The sequence below is a fragment of the Vidua macroura genome, chromosome 18 (genome assembly GCF_024509145.1).
Source record: "Vidua macroura isolate BioBank_ID:100142 chromosome 18, ASM2450914v1, whole genome shotgun sequence".
NCBI classification, from domain to species: Eukaryota; Metazoa; Chordata; class Aves; order Passeriformes; family Viduidae; genus Vidua; species Vidua macroura.
Window position 1 is genome coordinate 3,966,139 of NC_071588.1, and position 17,144 is coordinate 3,983,282.

Sequence of the window (17,144 nt, forward strand, 5' to 3'; positions counted from 1 at the left end):
TAGCCAATGTGTTTAATTAATTGCAAATTACAACACAGTGGGAGGCCACTTCACTTTAATTCAATCCAGAGCATTGCTACTGCTTCTGTTTTCAGTGTGCCCACTCCAATCAGGATAACAGAACCCATCCAGAGAAACAATAATTCCCTGTGAGGGACAGCATCATGGAAATTTCAACCACACAGAGAACAAGGGCTCTCAGCTGAGAGAAGCTGAGAAGGGAACCCAAGAGTGAGTATTTTACCTGCAGAAAGGAGCAGATCTGTTTGGTGAGGTCCAACAGACTCTCCTCTCCCTGATGCAGTGTCCGAGTGATGGCCACAGTGAGCCACTCCCTGATGGCCTGGGAATTGCCCTGGTAGAAGAGGTCTGTGGCAGCACAGGTCTGGGAATGGATGCAGTGCTGCAGGGACTGGGCCAGGAGAATGGAGCTTGAGCTGATGGTTCCATCTGGAGTAACAAGGAAAACAGCACAGATTTGGAGATCACTCCAAATGTTTACGTAGCCTGGGAAACAAAAACTGTAAAACACCTGGAAGATTCCCAACCTCTGTTTTCAAGTGGAAAACTCCTTGCCTAAAAGTCAGCAGGAGAAAGGACCCACCCAGGCCCAGCCTTGTGGCTGGGATGGCCTCTCCATGCCAGCTGTGCCCCTCACCAGCCTCAGCCCAGCACCCTGGCTCGTTCTTAAATACTATCATTATTAACCACCTAATAAAGAAATACCAAATCCATTCTTTTTTTTTGTCCCCAGAAAAAGACTGTACCAAAGAAGAGCTGTGACAAAACCAAGTGTTTACCAGGAAGAGGTGGTGCAAGAAGCTGGTTGGAGAGCAGCTGCAGGTGCTCCAGGGTGATATCCCGGATGGCAGGAATGTGGAACAGCCGAGTGAACATGTGGGGAGATTTGGGAGCAAAAATATTGAGCAGAGCCATGCGACAGTAGAGCTTGGCCAGGGCAGCTTCACTCCTCAACAGCTCCCTAGGGAACACAAACATTAATTCTATTAATTCCTTAACATTAAATCCAACCATGACAGTAAGATTTCAGAAGTTTGTACTGCTTAGAACAAAGCTGTAGCAGGTAACTGTACTACAGGAAATGCTCTTCAGGTAATTCAAATTCAGCTAATGAAGTGCCTTGTAACTACATCTCTTTTTTCACCTGTGAATTTGGATGTTGGTGTTATCCAGGGTGACCAATCCATTGGTTGCAGTCCTCCTGTACCCTGCAGGTGGCCTTTCCAACATGTCAATGGGATACCAGTACCTCACCAGGACCCCCTCACTCCGCAGATAGGTCTCCACTTGGACCAGTTCATTCACCTGCAACACCAAACCCAGCACTGTCACTAACACAGTAATTATAACCACATTTTTCCTTCCAAGAGAGCCCAAATCCTGCATCCTGAGCAGTTTTTGCTCCCAGCTGTGTCATGCTGATCATTAAAAGTCCTGCCAGGGTATCTTTACTCACCGAGTCCACATCCAGGACAACCCCATGAAGACCAAATGTCTTCAGCATGCCCCGAATGGCAAATTTGGGTAGAGCTGTTCCTACAGCACTGCTGGTGACGTTGTTGCTGTCAGGAGAGCGAGTCACCACGGTGAGACCTGGCAGAAAGGGACACCACTTTGAAGGTGTTTTCCTCAGGTGACAATTAGATCCCAAAAACCCCTGAGCTTTTCTTTACCCCTCAGGATCCGTTGTGCTGGCCTTACCTTTCCGTACTTTATCAATTGTGAATTTGTTTGCTTCATCTTTGATATCCTCGATGGTGGGAAGGTAGAGATCCCGTGGGATGCCTCCGTTTTCCTCGTACAGGAATTCCACAGTTTGCCTTGCTATATCAACCATTCCTGAAAGACAGGAGGGAGTGCAAGTTATTTCCATCAGCCACTTGAAGTAAGTTCTTATCCTCATTAAGATCCCAAGCAGGTGAGTTTTCCAATTACTTAAATACTCTCTCAGTCAAGATGAAAGCTGGAAATTGGGAGTTTTCCTGAGAAAGCTTTTCCTCAGCTTCTCATCAGGCCTCAGAATTCCTACCTTGCTCTTAATGGGACTTTCCCATAAACACATTGCCCTGCCAGACCTGAATTCTACAAAACTCCCAAATTTCCCCTCATTATTACTTAAACCCAAAAAGTTTTGCCTTGATAGTCACAGACAGAAAATGCACAGATATAGTTTCTTCCCACACTATTATGCCAGAATATTTCTGTATCCACATCACAAAGAGTTCTGTCACTATTTCTGAAACCATTTTCTCTATTAAATAGTCAAATATAGTAAAAGTGTTGAAGAAAAAGCATGAGCACAAACCAAATTCTAAGCACTGGAGGGAAAGAGCAAGTAAAATTTTCTTAAAAGTTTTCCAGCCCTGAATACAGTAAATTATGAAAGAAATACAGGTGTTCTCTCAGACTTCCTGCACATCACAGAAAACAACATGCATGGAAATAAATACATACCTAACTGTAAAGCTCCTTTAATCTGATCCAGCCCAGACTTCCTTTCAGCCTCATTACGGAATCTTCTTCTAATAGTAGGGAAAACTTTGGTTTCCCAGGCTTTGACCAAGAGGGCATAGTGATCCTCCTACAAAGACAGAAGTGTTTTAGAACACCAAGAAGTGATAAGTTACCAGCAGTTATATTTTTGTTAGGGAAGCAGGAGGAACTCTTGCGTGGCTGAATTTCAAAATCTAAATGACAAGATCTGATTTTAGGCTCTAAGTTAGAGGAGGCAGAGTTTGCTACATTCCTCACCCTGGGAATATCATCGTCATCATCATCATCACTTTCATCATCTGCAATAGGAGGGGGGTGTGGGTCAGGGCCTGAGGTGATGAAGTTCTCATAGCTCAGCTCCATTTTATAGTGGCAGGATGTGTCACTGTCATACTCTGCAAGACACAGACAAATAATGAGATGCTAATGCATGCAAAGACATCCCATGAAATTGGAGATACACAGCATTCCATGCTCTCCAATCAGGGGGTGGGAATGCAATTCCTTTTGACACAGCATAACCAATTGGCTGATCCAATCCACCGTGACAGCCTATTGTATCCCAAGCCCTAATGAGATCATTTCTCATTGAAGCTGCGTTAATTACAAATAATTTGTGTATTCACACAGAGGAAGACCAAAGAAGATGGTTTTAATTGCCTTGTCTAAAATCAGATAGACATGGCTTTGACTTGTGGTACTGCCCCACCTAAACAAGCACTACCTAAGGCCTAAGGACTGCAGCCAGGCTGGGCTTAAATCCCATTTCCTTGCTTGGCATTCCTGCCGGGAGGGCTTTCAAAGGAGTGAATGTCACTTTACGTTGCTGAGCCGTGGCGACGGCGGCGATCCTGCAGGGGGGCCCGTGGGCGCCGGGGTCGGAGGCGATGCTGGTGCCAGCGTCATTGTCACTGTCAGAGGCCATGGCAAAGGGCAAGGCCTCGAAGTTGGCACTGATCTCCTCGGCCAGGTCCAGGCACAGGTCGGCGGCGTTGCGGTGAGCCTGGCCCTCGGCGTAGGCGAACGGCCGCGAGCCGAAGTTGGCCCGCACCTTGGTGTTCTGCAAAGGGATGCAGGGAAGCTCTCAGATCCTGCTCTGAGCCCTCACTCGGCCCCAGGCAGGAGCTGATCACACCTCCCTGCCACCAGGATCCCCAGCTGGCACTCTGGGAAAGCTTCAAGCTGCTGAAGACACTTTGAACTCGCCTGCTTTCCAGCTTCAAGCTGGGTGCTTTGAAGCAAGGCCACTGCTGGCCAGGAATGCTAAGAGAGGAGCTCCTGGCATGGCACAAGGCATCCTGCCAGGCCAGCTGCACACTGCTGGGCTAATGGGCAGGGAAAAACAAAATAATGACACAACCCATGCACCTGGGAGGGCTAATGAATACCTCAACCTACCCAAGAAAGGTAAAAGCTATCAGTTTGCTTTTCTACAGAGCAGGTTCAATATCTGATATAATGTTTTTAATATTTCTGAAAGTATATTAAGTGACATATTTCTGTTACAAACTTGCCTTTTTCTGAATGTGGACAACTGGCCACATTCCACCAGACACATCCTCTAGGTAGGGCACAAGTCTCTGCCCACAATAGGTAAAATAAACTCTGCCCTTTGCTGGCTGCCCTGGTGGAGGGGGAGTCCCTTCTGTTCTTTCCCATCCAATTCCTGCTACATCACCTGGAGAAAAACACAGCCAGAAAAAGGATTTAATCAGTTTTTTCATCCAACATTTCCCTGACGTTTAGAGGATATTCTGATGGAGCATATAAGGATTTTAGCCATGCTTTCACATACCAGGGGAAAGAGTCACATCCAGTCTGACACTCTTCCACTGCAGCAGGCTGGAGCCATTGTAATGCACTGCTCGCCCATTGCTGAGGGGCAACAAGGACACAGTGAGACAGAGCACTGAGCCAGAGCAACATCACCACCCACCAAAGCTGTGATACTCCAAAGGCAACTCAACCCTCCTGATTTTGCAAAGATATTCCAGTCCATCATTTTAGCATTCAATTTACAAGTACGTATTGCCCACTACAGCCCCCTCCCCAGTCTGCTGACAAATGTACTGAACATGGTTTTTGATGTGCATCTCCAACCTACTTGTGAAAGAGGCAGGTGCCCACTGGGTTTGTCCAAGCCCCATCCCGTTTTTCAGCCTCTGTGGCAAATCCAAAAGAAACTATTGGCCCAGTGTCATCATCTGTGTCTCCATAGGAAACCACTTCAATTTCCCAGTAGAACGATGGTGCCTAGAAATAAAAATAATAACGCATTTTAAAAAGTTATTTACAAAACAGAGTTTAAAGAAGCAATTTTCTTTGCTTTTCCTTTTCATGCCCTGTTGGATATTCAATGACAAAGTGCTGGAGAGCTGTGAGGTCTCACCTGTACTGGCACTGGGGAGGTGGCATAGATAAAGGTGCCCCGAGGAAGGCCCCCACCTGCACTGGGATCAGCCAGGAAGGTCACAGCAGTGAGGTGTGAGGAGAACATGCAGGCTCTCACTGGGGGGAACACCCTGGATGGGCTCCACGTGATTTCTTTGGGCTGCAGACACAACAGAGCAGTTTATTCTACCAATCACAATTCAAGTCACCCACTAAAATACAACCACACAGTTTGTGAGGGGCACATTTAATACAACTCCAACAAATCACATCCCAATATAGAAGTTCACATTAAATGAGATCTTTCAAGAAGAATGCCCCCAGTTTGGGCAGCAGCAGGGGGTTCTCCCAGGGCAGAGGGCTCAGCACTGTCCCTGTGCTCACCTGTCTCCTGTCTGCTTGCAGGGGAGGAGGAGGGGGCCGAGCACAGTCCCGGTACAACATCCGTAACCTCTCACACTGCATCTCCACAACCACCAGCCTCTCCCCTGCAACAACAACCCACACCAGGCATCAGCCTCCAGCTGCTTCCTCGAGTCCAACAGTGCAATCTTAACACAGAAATAAATATTATATTTGCACTTTGAGGAGGTTTGATGAGTCTCACTCACCTAAACAATGGAATTAAGGGTAAAATGTTAACACATGCAAGTATTTTCTCATGTTTGATTTACATTTGGTTTGCGAAGACACTGTTATGTTAATTAAGATCTAAAGTTCATTTTAGTGAGCAAGTTTATGGCCCAGCAAAGGCAGGAAAGGAAAAAAAAAATGTCTACTGTCACAAAAATCAGTCCTTGCCCTTTGACACCTAAATCCCTGAAGTTAAGGCTCCTACCCTTTACTTCAGCCACTTTTTCTCTGGCATGTTCCTAAAAACTTGTCCCTGAACTAAGATTTCTGCTGGGCACAGTACTGATCCTTAAAGAAGGAGAGCTCAAGGATCAGGAATATAACAAAGCATTGCAAAAACCAGCAAAAAAGGTCATCAAAAGCAAAACAAAAGATAACGTCAAGGAATGCAGAGGAAGATATGCTGGAAGCAAGGGAACTGGAGAGTGCAGAAGAAAACCAGGACTTGCTTCTTTGATACACAGAATAATCCTGTTCTGGCCTAAATTAATGCCTAATGTTTAATGATTTAGGCTGATTATTTGCTGCTCTTCCATCAGCAGCTCTGCAGCTGTGACAAGACACTCTGTCCTGTGCCAGTTCCTAAACTCTGAGTAGCTGGAGGAGAAAACGCTGAAATGATTTTAAAAGCTGCTCTGTTTCTGACCTGAATATGCCAAGAAGGTGTTGGATACATACCAGGGCTGCACTCCTGGGCCACCAAATTCAGAACTTCTACAGCAGCTGGGCACTGTTGAATGAATTCTTCACAGAATGAGCTGTCTTCCAACAGCTGAGCCATCACCAGGCATGCTCTGAACAGAAAAACAATACATTTAAAGTGTTACAAAGTGTGTGCTGAATTCCAAGCTGGCATTACAGCAGTGAATTCAAGGGTGGTTTAAGGGTGGTCTAAACCCTGGTTTTAGCTGGACCCTCCCCCAAAGGCAGCTTTTCCCTGATTCTTAGATGGATTTATTGAAGCATTTGCTCAGTGTGTTGCAGGGACAGTCATGAACAACACCCAGACACTAAAAGGGAGCAAAGAGGAATTTGTGCAGTCCCTTGCTGCACACCCCCAGAGGAAGGGCACAAGAACTCATGCAATTCCTTGGGATGTTTGTGCACAAAGCCAGGACTCACCTGGTTCTTATTTCAGCAAGGAGCCGGACCACTGCCATTACTGGGGTTGAGCCATCTCCTGTTGCAGGAAGTGAGGTGTGAATAGAGAGACTTCCCTCCTGAGGGAGCAACATGGACTGGACTGCCTGTACTACCTTCTCAGTAATGGACAGTTTATGAAGAGGCAATGCCTGATGGTGGGGGGGCACGGTAAAAAGTTAAATTCAAGTAGTTAGTTTCTAAGAAATGAGGGTGTTTTATTACCTGGAGTTAATTCTTATATTTTACTATCACAAAATCAGCACCAAACACCAATAAAAGAAAAATAAACAAACCCCAAACCAAGCCAGAAATTAAACATAAAAACCTCCCACCCAGTATGCAACAGAATATCTTTAAGCACAAAAGATGAATATTTGTTACTTGAATGAGAACTTGAACATATTGTTAATATATGCTTAAAAAAATAAAGCAAACGTTACAAATCATTTATAAGCAAAGATGAAACACTTTTTTTTACGTGCTGCAGATTAATAGTCAGTATGCTGTGACAGAAATAAAGCAAGAATCGAGATTATACTGAATATTGGATGTTTAAAACTCCCATACCTCAGATCTTGGAACACAGAGCCTAGATAATGGAATAGTTAAAGTGTCTGATGCCTGGGAGGTCTTTCTAGTGTCTATAGTGGTGGGTGGGAATTTGACCGTGGCTATACCTTCTTGCTCATTAATAGATGCCACAACTCCAATGCTTCCTGCTATTCCTTTGCCTAAAACCTACAATCAAAGAAGAGCTGCATGAGACTGAAGGTGTTACAACCAGGAATCAGTGTCTGACATCACACACCAACTGCACACACAAGCACAGGGGGGTGCTTTAGGAAACAAGCTTCACAAGCTGCTGTTCCACAAGCACATCCTGCTGCCAAGGATCCCAGTGCAGGGAAAACCTCAGGAGAGCAGCAATTCTCATCTAAGATATCAAATATGAACAGTGCTGAATTACCTGAACTTCAGAACCTATTTTAATTGTCTCCTTAAAGCCACCCAGAGCACACAGGGCAGCCACTGCCTGCCGAGCAATCCTTTGAAGTTTAGCCAGTTTCCTTCCACTGCTACTCCCATTCTCCAAAATGCTCTCTGCATATTTCCCAAGCTGTGGAATGTACATCAGAGCCCGAGACAGAACCTGAAGACAGAAGCAAAAATACCAGGGAACGACTTCAAAGCACAGTTCCAACAAAAACCAATGCCCCAAGCCTCCAGCCCACACAGTCTCAGAAGAATTATTTTTGTTCTTGTAGAGAATTATGTAACTCAGAATATTCCAAGTTCTCTGAAGTGTGAGCACCATCAAAGCCATGACCATTTCCCTAGTAACTTTTATATGGATAAAATACAATCTTGGCAAAAGTTTTTGCTGAGGATTTCACCCAAGGAATAGATTATGTGCTGCAGGATTCAGAGGAACATAAAACCAACATGTTTTGTTCTAGCCAACACTTTGTACCCTCAGAAGCCACAGCCAAGAGAACAGCCAAGGCAGAATAACCTGCCACAGGCAAGGGAACTCCCCAACAAACAGCACTGCTAATGCCTGAAAAGAATGACAGCACATTATCTAATGATGGGTAAATTTTGAGTATTTGTCCCATCCTGAGACAGCTGAGAAAGGGTTGGGTCTGTCCAGCTCCACACCCTGGTGTGTAAATCAGCTCAGGAGTAGCTCAGGCTTTGCTAATCATCAGATTCTCTAACTACTCAGCCCCCAGCGAGGAATGTGCCACTCATGGTTGTGTTTGCTCACTTTTTCAGCAGTTGTTGTCCAGATCTGGGCTGCATTGGACTCTGGGGCCATGAGCAGGCTGTGCAGCAGGGCAATCACCTCTGCTGCCATGCTGTTTGCAACGTGCCCGCTGATGAACGGCCTCACCGGATCCGTCCTGGCCAGGAGACAAAGGCAGTTTGACCATTCAGTTCCAAAACACAGAACAAAAAGAAGCTTCAGTTGTCAACAAGATATATAGAAAAAAAGAAATAGGAAGTTTATGAACAGCCAGATTATCTTTGGGAGCACTACAAATACTGGTAGAGAGAAAAGCAAAATGCAGACTAAGGGATTTACCTGGCGAGCTCTGAATTTCTCTCCCTGCAAATGGAAGTTTGTGCAGTCTTCTTTTTGTCCCCAGTGGACAAGCCACTGGTGCTCTCTGGATTGACAGTCTCTATGGGTGGCCCCACACTCACTATCAGCCCAGATTGTGCCCACTTGGTTGCCTTTCTAAGAGCTGCAGCAGCTTCTTCTGTAATGACTTCACAGCAGCCACTCTGCAAAGGAAATTGCCACAGAAAGGAAATGTCAGATGTGTTTGGTCACTCTGTTCATGCAGAAGTGCTGAGAACACAGCAAAACCCCCTCCTGGGTGTGTGTTAGTCATAGACAAGTTTTGCCTCTTGCTTTTTATCATCTACAGAGAGATCAGGGATAAATTCAGTGCCTTTAACATTCCATTCTTAAATTAACACTTCCATTTCTCTGATCAGAAAGCCACCAATGAGTATTTCTGGTGCAAACACTCAAGAACGTGTCTGGAAATAGACATTAAATTTTAATTCAAGTGTGTGGCATTATCAATGTGCATTTAACACTTGAGGAAAGAGAATATCAAAGGAGCTTAAACCTGAAGTACAATGGCTGCAAGAAGCATCAGCTGAAATTCTTTTTCATCATTTACCCTTGTAGTTGATCTGTATTTACAGAGGTAAACAACATTTAACAAAGGCATCTTAACATCAGTAAAACCCAAGAATTCTGCCTGGCCACCAGTTTTTAGGATGTTGAGCAATTCTTTAGTTATTTCTCCTCTTACTTTTGTCATGTCCCGATCCATCTTCACCACCTTCTCCATGTTGGCTCCCGTTCCCAGTCGGAATGGGCGACCTTCTGAGCTACTGTTGGAGGGGAAACAAAACACAGGAGCTTTGTTCTGACTGCTGGAAAACACAGCTGAGCTACACAGTCCAATTCCATATATTATGGCTGGTTTGAAATTATTTGAAGCCACCCTTGCAGCTGAATGCTCAACAGCAAGAGAAATATTAGGCAGTTAAGGACATACCCCATTTACAGAGGGAATTTAATCCTATTGAATGTAGTTACTCAAAGCAATTTAACCCTTCCCCCTGCCCTCAGGAAGAAGCTTCATGAAATGGTTTTTATTGATCACAAATGCCCAGGGGCTCTGAGTTTACCCTTCACTTGTACTTTTTAGTGTAATTTTTAGAATATGGGCTCGAAAATCAACCCACAGAGTGGGGGAAGATGGAACAAATAACACAAAATGCAGGAGGTGACAGCACTGGCATTCAGTGATCCCAACATCCAGGTGGGTGCTGAGAATACTAAAGAATGTTTAATAGCAAATTATTGTCCAGCTTATGCATTATTAAAGGAATGCTTTTAAAGCCATTTTGCCTTGACAGTTCTATTTGTTAGTCCTACCCAGCCTGTCACACCATAAACAAGATAAATGATATTCCATCAGAAACACTGAGTCTAAGTAGCTAATTTTTCATGAGATTGTTTTCAGACAGATTAAGATGTTCCCATGTTCCTTTGCATTATCTTATTGCTTTGCCAGTAAACACACCACATTGGGCAGACACTTTGCTTTCCCATTTACTCTTACATCTAGGATGTATTTTTCTGCAGCTGCAGCAGTGGGAAAAAAGAGAAGATAAAGGGAATTGGCAAAATTGGTTCTGATTCCAATCTAGTGAGCTGAGATTACCTTAATAAAGGCTGAAGGACTTCATGGGAGGATTGATCTTCTCTTTTATGGATAAAAATTGAGAGTTTACCATCTACTGCCTCGCTTTCTTCTCCAGGATCTTTATCACCTTTTATGGAATTTTTAGGGCTGGCTTTTGCCAAGGTAGTATCTGGCTCAGAGGCAGTTGGAGAAAGGACTGTCTGGCAGCCTTGAAGCAGAAAGGAAAAAGAAAAGAAAGAAACACAACCATTAATTTTCTTACCCTTGGGAGTTATGCTGACACATCTGGGATGTGTCTGAAACATCACTGAGACACCCACTTTGGTCTGAGGCCAGGGAAACCAGGAGGCAGATGGAAAGTCACAGGAATACCCTGCTCTCAGTGACAAATCAGATACCTCCCAATATTTGAGCTCTCTGTCAATATGAGAGCTCCTGGCACAGGGTGCCCAGAGAAGCTGTGGCTGCACCTGGATCCCTGGAAGTGTCCAAGGCCAGGCTGGACAGGGCTTGGAGCAACCTGGGGTAGCTGAAGGTGTGGAAAGGGGTGGGACTGGATGGGCTTTAAGGTCCTTTTCATTCCAAGATTCCATGAAACGTGAGTCCCTCGGGCACACCACCAAACAGCTGCTGGTACCTGGCACGACATAATCTGCCAGCTTTGCCAGCAGCAGGGAGGCAATCTTGGAGGCTGGGTCACTGGGATCATCCTGCTCGCTGTTCAGAGAGGGCACTGAGTAACTCCAGGGAGGCAATTCCACATTTCCACAGTCCTCAACACTCATGAGAGGCAGTGCAGCACGACACAACTGCAGGATTATAAGGACCAGCTTTGGAGAAGGACGTTGATCCAAGAGCAGGGACAGAAGCTTGGACACACAGGCTGGCTGGCTCAGGATGGCTTTACCTATGTGACTCCTGCAAAGGAAAAGAATCTTCTAATTAAAACCAAGTTCATTTATTATTTACAAGATGTATTAAAAGCAATTTCAGTGTCTGACAAAACATCTTGTAGCACTTCTTCCATAACTTGACAGCACTGATTTAAACACTAAGATTAAGGATCAGTTTTAGAATGGTTTAAAAAAAATCCACAAAAGATCCCACATGGGCTTTGATACACGTAAGAAAATACTCCAGAGGAAAGGCCTGGTACCTTGAGAGGTCATTCAGAAGGCTGAGGACATCCTGCAGTGCATCATTCCCTGCAGCTTGGTTGCCACAGCACTCAGTGGCTCTGGCCAGGTGGTTGGTGAGGAGGCTGGAGACCTGCCTGGCCAGCCCGGAGTGAACGGCATCTGTGGAACCCCCTTTGGAAGGGATGGAAGAATGCACAGCTGTAATCAACAAAAATCAATGTGCACACCACAAAAATAATCCCTGATACATCCACCATTAGCCAACAGCCACATGTCTGTAGGTTTAAGTGTGTTATGGGTGAATTCTACCACAGGAGAAATGCCAAATGATCACTCAGAATCTTCAGATTCTCCGATTATGTTCAGAGAGAATCAAGTGGCAAAACCTGAAATTATTTCCATGGGGAGGAAAAAAGCCAGAATTAAAAAACAAGAAGAAGAAAATCCACTGGATTTTGTATTCACTTCTTGAGAGTCCACAGAGTCCCAAGTCATGGTGAATGACTGCCCTATTTTAAACACATTTACACCACCCCTCAGACAGTTCTAACACACTCAGCAGAAGGTATTTCCAGTATTCCTACCTTCTTCCTTTTCCCACTCCACACAGCGGTTGGCCAGCACCTGGAAGGCAGCCCAAGCCATGGTGGCCACCTTCTGTTTCTTGGTCTGTTTTTCATTTGAGCTGGACTCTGTCTGGCTGCTCAGGCTGCAGAGCCGGTCCATGAGCTGGACCAGGCCACTACGCACCAGACACTTCTCCTCACTCCTGCAGGAGAAATTCAGAGTAGAATTAACTTCTCCATCACAATGGGAATCCAGAACTTGCTGTTAGCTCAGTAATTAATTAGTTTGCTTGGCAAAAAGATGGTTCTGCCTCTCCCTTGTCCTCCCCAGATGGAATTGTGAGGGAATTTAACTGGATGCTCCTCATGATGAGTAAAGGGGATGTATTTAAACTACTTAACACTTCTCGTTAAAGCAAGCCTACTAAAGCCAGATGTGGATGCCCCCCTTGCCTTCCCCACCTTGTGTAGGGAATGGTGCACAAGAGGCCAATGCTGTTGGCACAGGCGATGGGGTACCGGGCACACAGGGACACCACCGACGTCATCGTCTCCCCAAAAGCCTCCTGCACCTGCTCCACCATCCCACCACACGTCAGCTCTTCAATCCTGTTGGGGGTTAGAGATTGGGAATGGAAGGCTTCAATCCACAAACTTCCAAATGTAGCTTTAAGAAAATAATAATCAGTGCATGTTAAGAATTACTCAAGAGAGACTTGGAAGGAAAACTGCAAGTCGCTCATGTTTTCATATGAAACGTGAACAAGAGAATGTGGTATTTATAACTCAGTCGTGATTAAATCTCACTACAAACAAAATACAAAACATTTACTACATTTAGATGACAGTAGCAGCTGAATCTACCATTAATACCTAATTAGCATCAATTTAGAATTAAATCAAGATAAAAGGATACCCTCTACACACACCTGGGTACATGTCAGCCCAGTATGAAAGTTCATTTACTGATAAATAAAAGCATTTCTTAGAAGTTTCTGCCTTTGCACCCCACAAGAGTCAAAGTGTTTGTTGCAACCTTAGCTCTGCCAACCTGTGCCCCCACAGCTACTCACTTCTGGCTCTCTCTTGTGCAATTTATTCCCAAACCACTCAATTCTGGAGAAATGCACCCACCTTGGCCCTCCCTGGAGCACCATGGTCACTGGGCCCACCAGGTGGGTCACGCCCCCGACGCGCACGGCGGCCGTCAGCAGCTCCCTCATGTGCACCAGGGCCTGTTTCCTGGTGTTCCCACGTCTCCAGCGGGTCTGGGCAGCCAGCAGGAAGCTGCTGCTGGACACCTGCAAGGTTTGGGAGGGGATTTTTGTTAGACACAAACAAGGCACCTCCTGGTTTTGAGAAAGCTGGAATTTGAAATAAAGTAACAACGTACAGCTTGGTCGGGGTTTGTCCCAATGAAGGCAAAGAGCTGTCCCAGCAGGACACTGTAGGTGGGTTTGTCCCTGCTGTCCTCGATGGCCAGGGACTGCAGCAGGGTGAAGGAGCTGCTCCTGTGGCTGGTGACGTGCCGGCGCCTGCGAGGGAACCGGAATGTTACACCTGGCAGCAGGAAGCTGATCCAACCACCACAAATGCTGCTGTGCTGGCAGTGATAAATTTGATCAAGATGATCACTGGGACAGCACAGAGGCGTGAAGGGAAGGAATAAACCCTGCTGTACCTCTGGCTGGCCCGGGCAAACTCGATGTCCTCGTTGCCGATCATCTCCAGGTCGGACGGGGCGGACATGCTGCGCAGGAACACGGGCTGGCGCACGGCGTGGGAGATCACCTTGGTCTCAGAGGCTGATTTACAGGCTGAAGTATTATAAAATAGTAATAGAAAAGGTCACTCCTGGTGCAGGAAATTATTTATAAACTGGCTTTAAAATCACTGGTGGATATCCCAGTGGAAGCAGAAACAGAGGGTGGGGAAAATCCTGGCTAAGCAAGAACGTGCAACTCAGATCTGAGAATTTTCCTGTTTTCAATTCCATTGAGAGTTAAAAATTTGAAATTGAAGGACTCAATTCACAAACTCCCAAATGTAGCTTTAAAAAATAATAATCAGCACATGTTAAGAATTACTCAAGGGAAATTTAGAAGGATAACTGCAAGTCACTCATGTTTTCACATGAAATACGTAAAGAAGAGAGTATGGAAGTTACAGCTCAGACATTATTAAATCTCACTATAAACAAAATACGAAACCAGCTCTGAGGATTTCCCTGTTTTCAGGTATTGTTTCAAATCAGATTTGGTTAAGTATTTTTCCTCAATAGATCAGGAGACTTAAGTTTAAATTCCACCTATTATTACTCAGCTTTTTATTTGCCATCATCATGGCAATCAGAAAACAAAAACTTGACTTTACTTATTATAATAGAATTAATTTAATTTAGGAGAAAAATAGTTTAATTTAAAGCAAAAGAGGTAAAAATAAGAAATAAAAGGTATCTTTAGAAAATGCTGTTAATGAGAGACGTACCTGGAGTCTCTGCAGGGGTCCCAGATATGCTCCTTGTGATCCCAGATTGTGCTGCAATGGTCACATGCAACAACAGCTCTGCTCTGTTCATCAAGCTCTTCACCAAGGCTTTTGTCTTTGCTAAGGGATGAGAGGTCTTCTGGATCAGTGAATTCACCTCTTGGAAAAACTTCTCCCTAGGATTATGAAAGGGAAGTAAAAGAAGCCAAGTCAATGTTTGAATGCTTTCAGAAAGGAAGTGTTACTGAGGGAAAGGTCAGCTAAAGAGGACTCATGGCCTCAGTCTGTTCTATGTCAACAAAAGAGAAAGCAGAAGAAATGGAAGAAATAAACAAGTGATTCCTTAGCAAACACAAGGAGTTGTAGGTAATAACATTAATATATTTAGCACAGAAGTTTCTAATAATTTCATCAGATTCTTTTGGAACTCCATGGAATTCCCCTGAAGCTGCCCCTCCTTTGAGGCCTAAATCTTCACTAATACTGACCTTAATGCCAGGACCACGTTCTCAAGATCACTCCCATCAAAAGAAACTTCCTTCATTGAACACAGAAGCTCCAGCTCCTTCATCTTGCTCTAAACAAAGGGAAGGAGAAGGATGAGCAGGTTTTGAGGAAGCAGAGTGAGGCACAAGCACCCACAGCAGCCCCAGGGCTCACCTCGTTGAAGTGATAATCATAAAAGAAGGGGACATTGTTCTCCAGCTTCCCGTGCATGGCATCATCCACCTCGTTCTGCCACTTCTGCTCCAGCTCAGCCACACTCTGATAAAGAGACCAAAATCACACTTGTTGCACTTAAGATGTAGAAGGGATTTTAGGAGACGAAATCTGAGTACATTTTGTATTTCTGTGGTGCTAAAATACATCTTTACTCCTAAAACAAGCCTTCTGTTGTTTTAAATAATTTTCTTTTTACCTGCAGTTGTCTCTCCATGGCATTCAGCTTCTTAAAGGTCTCTCCCATAATTTTACAAAGTAAATCATATTCCTCAGCGTGTTCCTCCTGATACTGGAAATTTATCAGGGACTGGAGAGCATCAACCAAATTGAGATGTTTAATCACACATGAAACCACCATCTCCTCCATGACTTCTGGCTGGATCACTTCCCTAGGGTTCCAGGGAAAGCCAAACTCATTAATCAGGAGTAAGAGACCAACTTGAACAATTCATATTCATAAATCATCAGATGCTGCATTCACAAACAAGGTTAAAAACCCAGAGGGAAACAAGGACTCCTTACTTTATACTGGGTCTAAATTGAGGCCGAGCACGTCCAGAAATTTCCCTGAGCTTGATCATGATTCCTGGGGGCAGCCTAATCCTGGGCAGGTCAAAGTAGTGTCCAACAGGAGGCACGAGCACATCAGAGGGATATGTGAATTCCCTGTCCTCCTCTATGGTGAGAGGCAATGGAGAAGGGCTTGGAGTAAGGGCTGGAGATATGACCCCATTGGCTTCCACCTGCCACTGGCACCTGCAAAAAGGAGTAAAAACCAATTAAAAGGATATTTCCCCCCCCCCCCCCATTGAGAAAGACACTTCAGTAAACACATTACAAAGACTAAATATTAATATTTGAAGTGTGGCTTGAACCAAGCATAACCCAATCCTCCTTTTACTCTAAAACCCCCTATGTTTTGGAGAATATTCCCTCAGTTTTAGGCAACACAAACTGCTGAACAAACTACAAGGAAAAATGATCCAAACACCACCTTAAAGCACAAGACTTGAACACAAGAAGTCACTTCCCCTCAGAAAAAACCCACTCAGATTAAAATTGATTTTTTTTTTCTTACCTTTGTAAAAGTTTAGATCTTAAGAGCTCTTGACAGGTTTCTTCATCTTTGGTAATTTCTGGCCCATTGTACAAAATCCTCAGCATGGAACAGGCCAGCACAGAGAGGCCCAGGGCCAGGTCAACCAGGAATGGCAAACCTCCCGACACATCCTCTGAGGATTCCTGCAGCAGGAACAGAGAGAAGTTCAAGCAATCCACCAGGAAGTTCTTTCCAATAGATTCAAGATAGGAGATTTTATATATAATCTTCTAAATGTAAGATATAGCTCAATATCAATCTTAACTCTTACACAAAATATGCTTAACAATTAACAGCAACTTTTAAGAACAACTAAAGACAAGAAGTAAAGGATTTAACCATTATTTTCCTGAACCAAGAAGGAACAGGTGAAGTTATTTTTGGTTCAGTCACCCCAGCTTGTAGTGGGATTCAAGATTCCCTGTGTTTGATCCCAGAATCCCTCCCCTCTCTTCTTCGTGGGCTGGAATCATCATTTCCTCAGGATTTCTCTGGTTTTCAGGTTGTTACAAAGAAATCCTGACCCACAAGCAGCAAGAGATGCTGAAGTGGCCTCAGGAGATCGATAAGACACATTTGATAACACTGTCTCATGAATGCCTAAGTGCCAGCCCACCCACAGGGATCTCTGCATCCCAAACTCAGGTTCCTTTCATTGCCAGTTTATCTCACTGCCCAAACCAGTCACTGCTGCTTTCCATCTCAAACTGCCGAG

At 44.7% G+C, this 17,144-nt stretch overlaps 1 protein-coding gene across 2 annotated transcripts in view; it reads right to left on the reverse strand.

Annotated features, from left to right (window-relative positions):
- Positions 1 to 17,144, reverse strand: part of HECTD4 (HECT domain E3 ubiquitin protein ligase 4) — a 65,892-nt gene that overhangs the window by 17,759 nt on the left and 30,989 nt on the right. For both annotated transcript variants that reach the window (XM_053993702.1, XM_053993700.1), the window contains exons 24-57: positions 16,409 to 16,572; positions 15,853 to 16,086; positions 15,527 to 15,719; positions 15,268 to 15,372; positions 15,096 to 15,184; positions 14,608 to 14,783; positions 13,802 to 13,937; positions 13,514 to 13,655; positions 13,255 to 13,421; positions 12,583 to 12,729; positions 12,139 to 12,323; positions 11,572 to 11,725; positions 11,053 to 11,333; positions 10,434 to 10,623; positions 9,513 to 9,594; positions 8,768 to 8,970; positions 8,450 to 8,585; positions 7,649 to 7,831; positions 7,249 to 7,419; positions 6,661 to 6,830; positions 6,217 to 6,332; positions 5,290 to 5,393; positions 4,904 to 5,065; positions 4,619 to 4,767; positions 4,310 to 4,389; positions 4,029 to 4,192; positions 3,337 to 3,574; positions 2,773 to 2,909; positions 2,476 to 2,602; positions 1,723 to 1,860; positions 1,478 to 1,614; positions 1,166 to 1,326; positions 801 to 982; positions 245 to 450 (exon numbers count right to left, since the gene is read on the reverse strand). In XM_053993702.1, the coding sequence (XP_053849677.1) occupies positions 245 to 450; positions 801 to 982; positions 1,166 to 1,326; positions 1,478 to 1,614; positions 1,723 to 1,860; positions 2,476 to 2,602; positions 2,773 to 2,909; positions 3,337 to 3,574; positions 4,029 to 4,192; positions 4,310 to 4,389; positions 4,619 to 4,767; positions 4,904 to 5,065; positions 5,290 to 5,393; positions 6,217 to 6,332; positions 6,661 to 6,830; positions 7,249 to 7,419; positions 7,649 to 7,831; positions 8,450 to 8,585; positions 8,768 to 8,970; positions 9,513 to 9,594; positions 10,434 to 10,623; positions 11,053 to 11,333; positions 11,572 to 11,725; positions 12,139 to 12,323; positions 12,583 to 12,729; positions 13,255 to 13,421; positions 13,514 to 13,655; positions 13,802 to 13,937; positions 14,608 to 14,783; positions 15,096 to 15,184; positions 15,268 to 15,372; positions 15,527 to 15,719; positions 15,853 to 16,086; positions 16,409 to 16,572 (5,409 nt within the window). The remainder of the gene's footprint in view (positions 1 to 244; positions 451 to 800; positions 983 to 1,165; positions 1,327 to 1,477; positions 1,615 to 1,722; positions 1,861 to 2,475; positions 2,603 to 2,772; positions 2,910 to 3,336; positions 3,575 to 4,028; positions 4,193 to 4,309; positions 4,390 to 4,618; positions 4,768 to 4,903; positions 5,066 to 5,289; positions 5,394 to 6,216; positions 6,333 to 6,660; positions 6,831 to 7,248; positions 7,420 to 7,648; positions 7,832 to 8,449; positions 8,586 to 8,767; positions 8,971 to 9,512; positions 9,595 to 10,433; positions 10,624 to 11,052; positions 11,334 to 11,571; positions 11,726 to 12,138; positions 12,324 to 12,582; positions 12,730 to 13,254; positions 13,422 to 13,513; positions 13,656 to 13,801; positions 13,938 to 14,607; positions 14,784 to 15,095; positions 15,185 to 15,267; positions 15,373 to 15,526; positions 15,720 to 15,852; positions 16,087 to 16,408; positions 16,573 to 17,144) is intronic.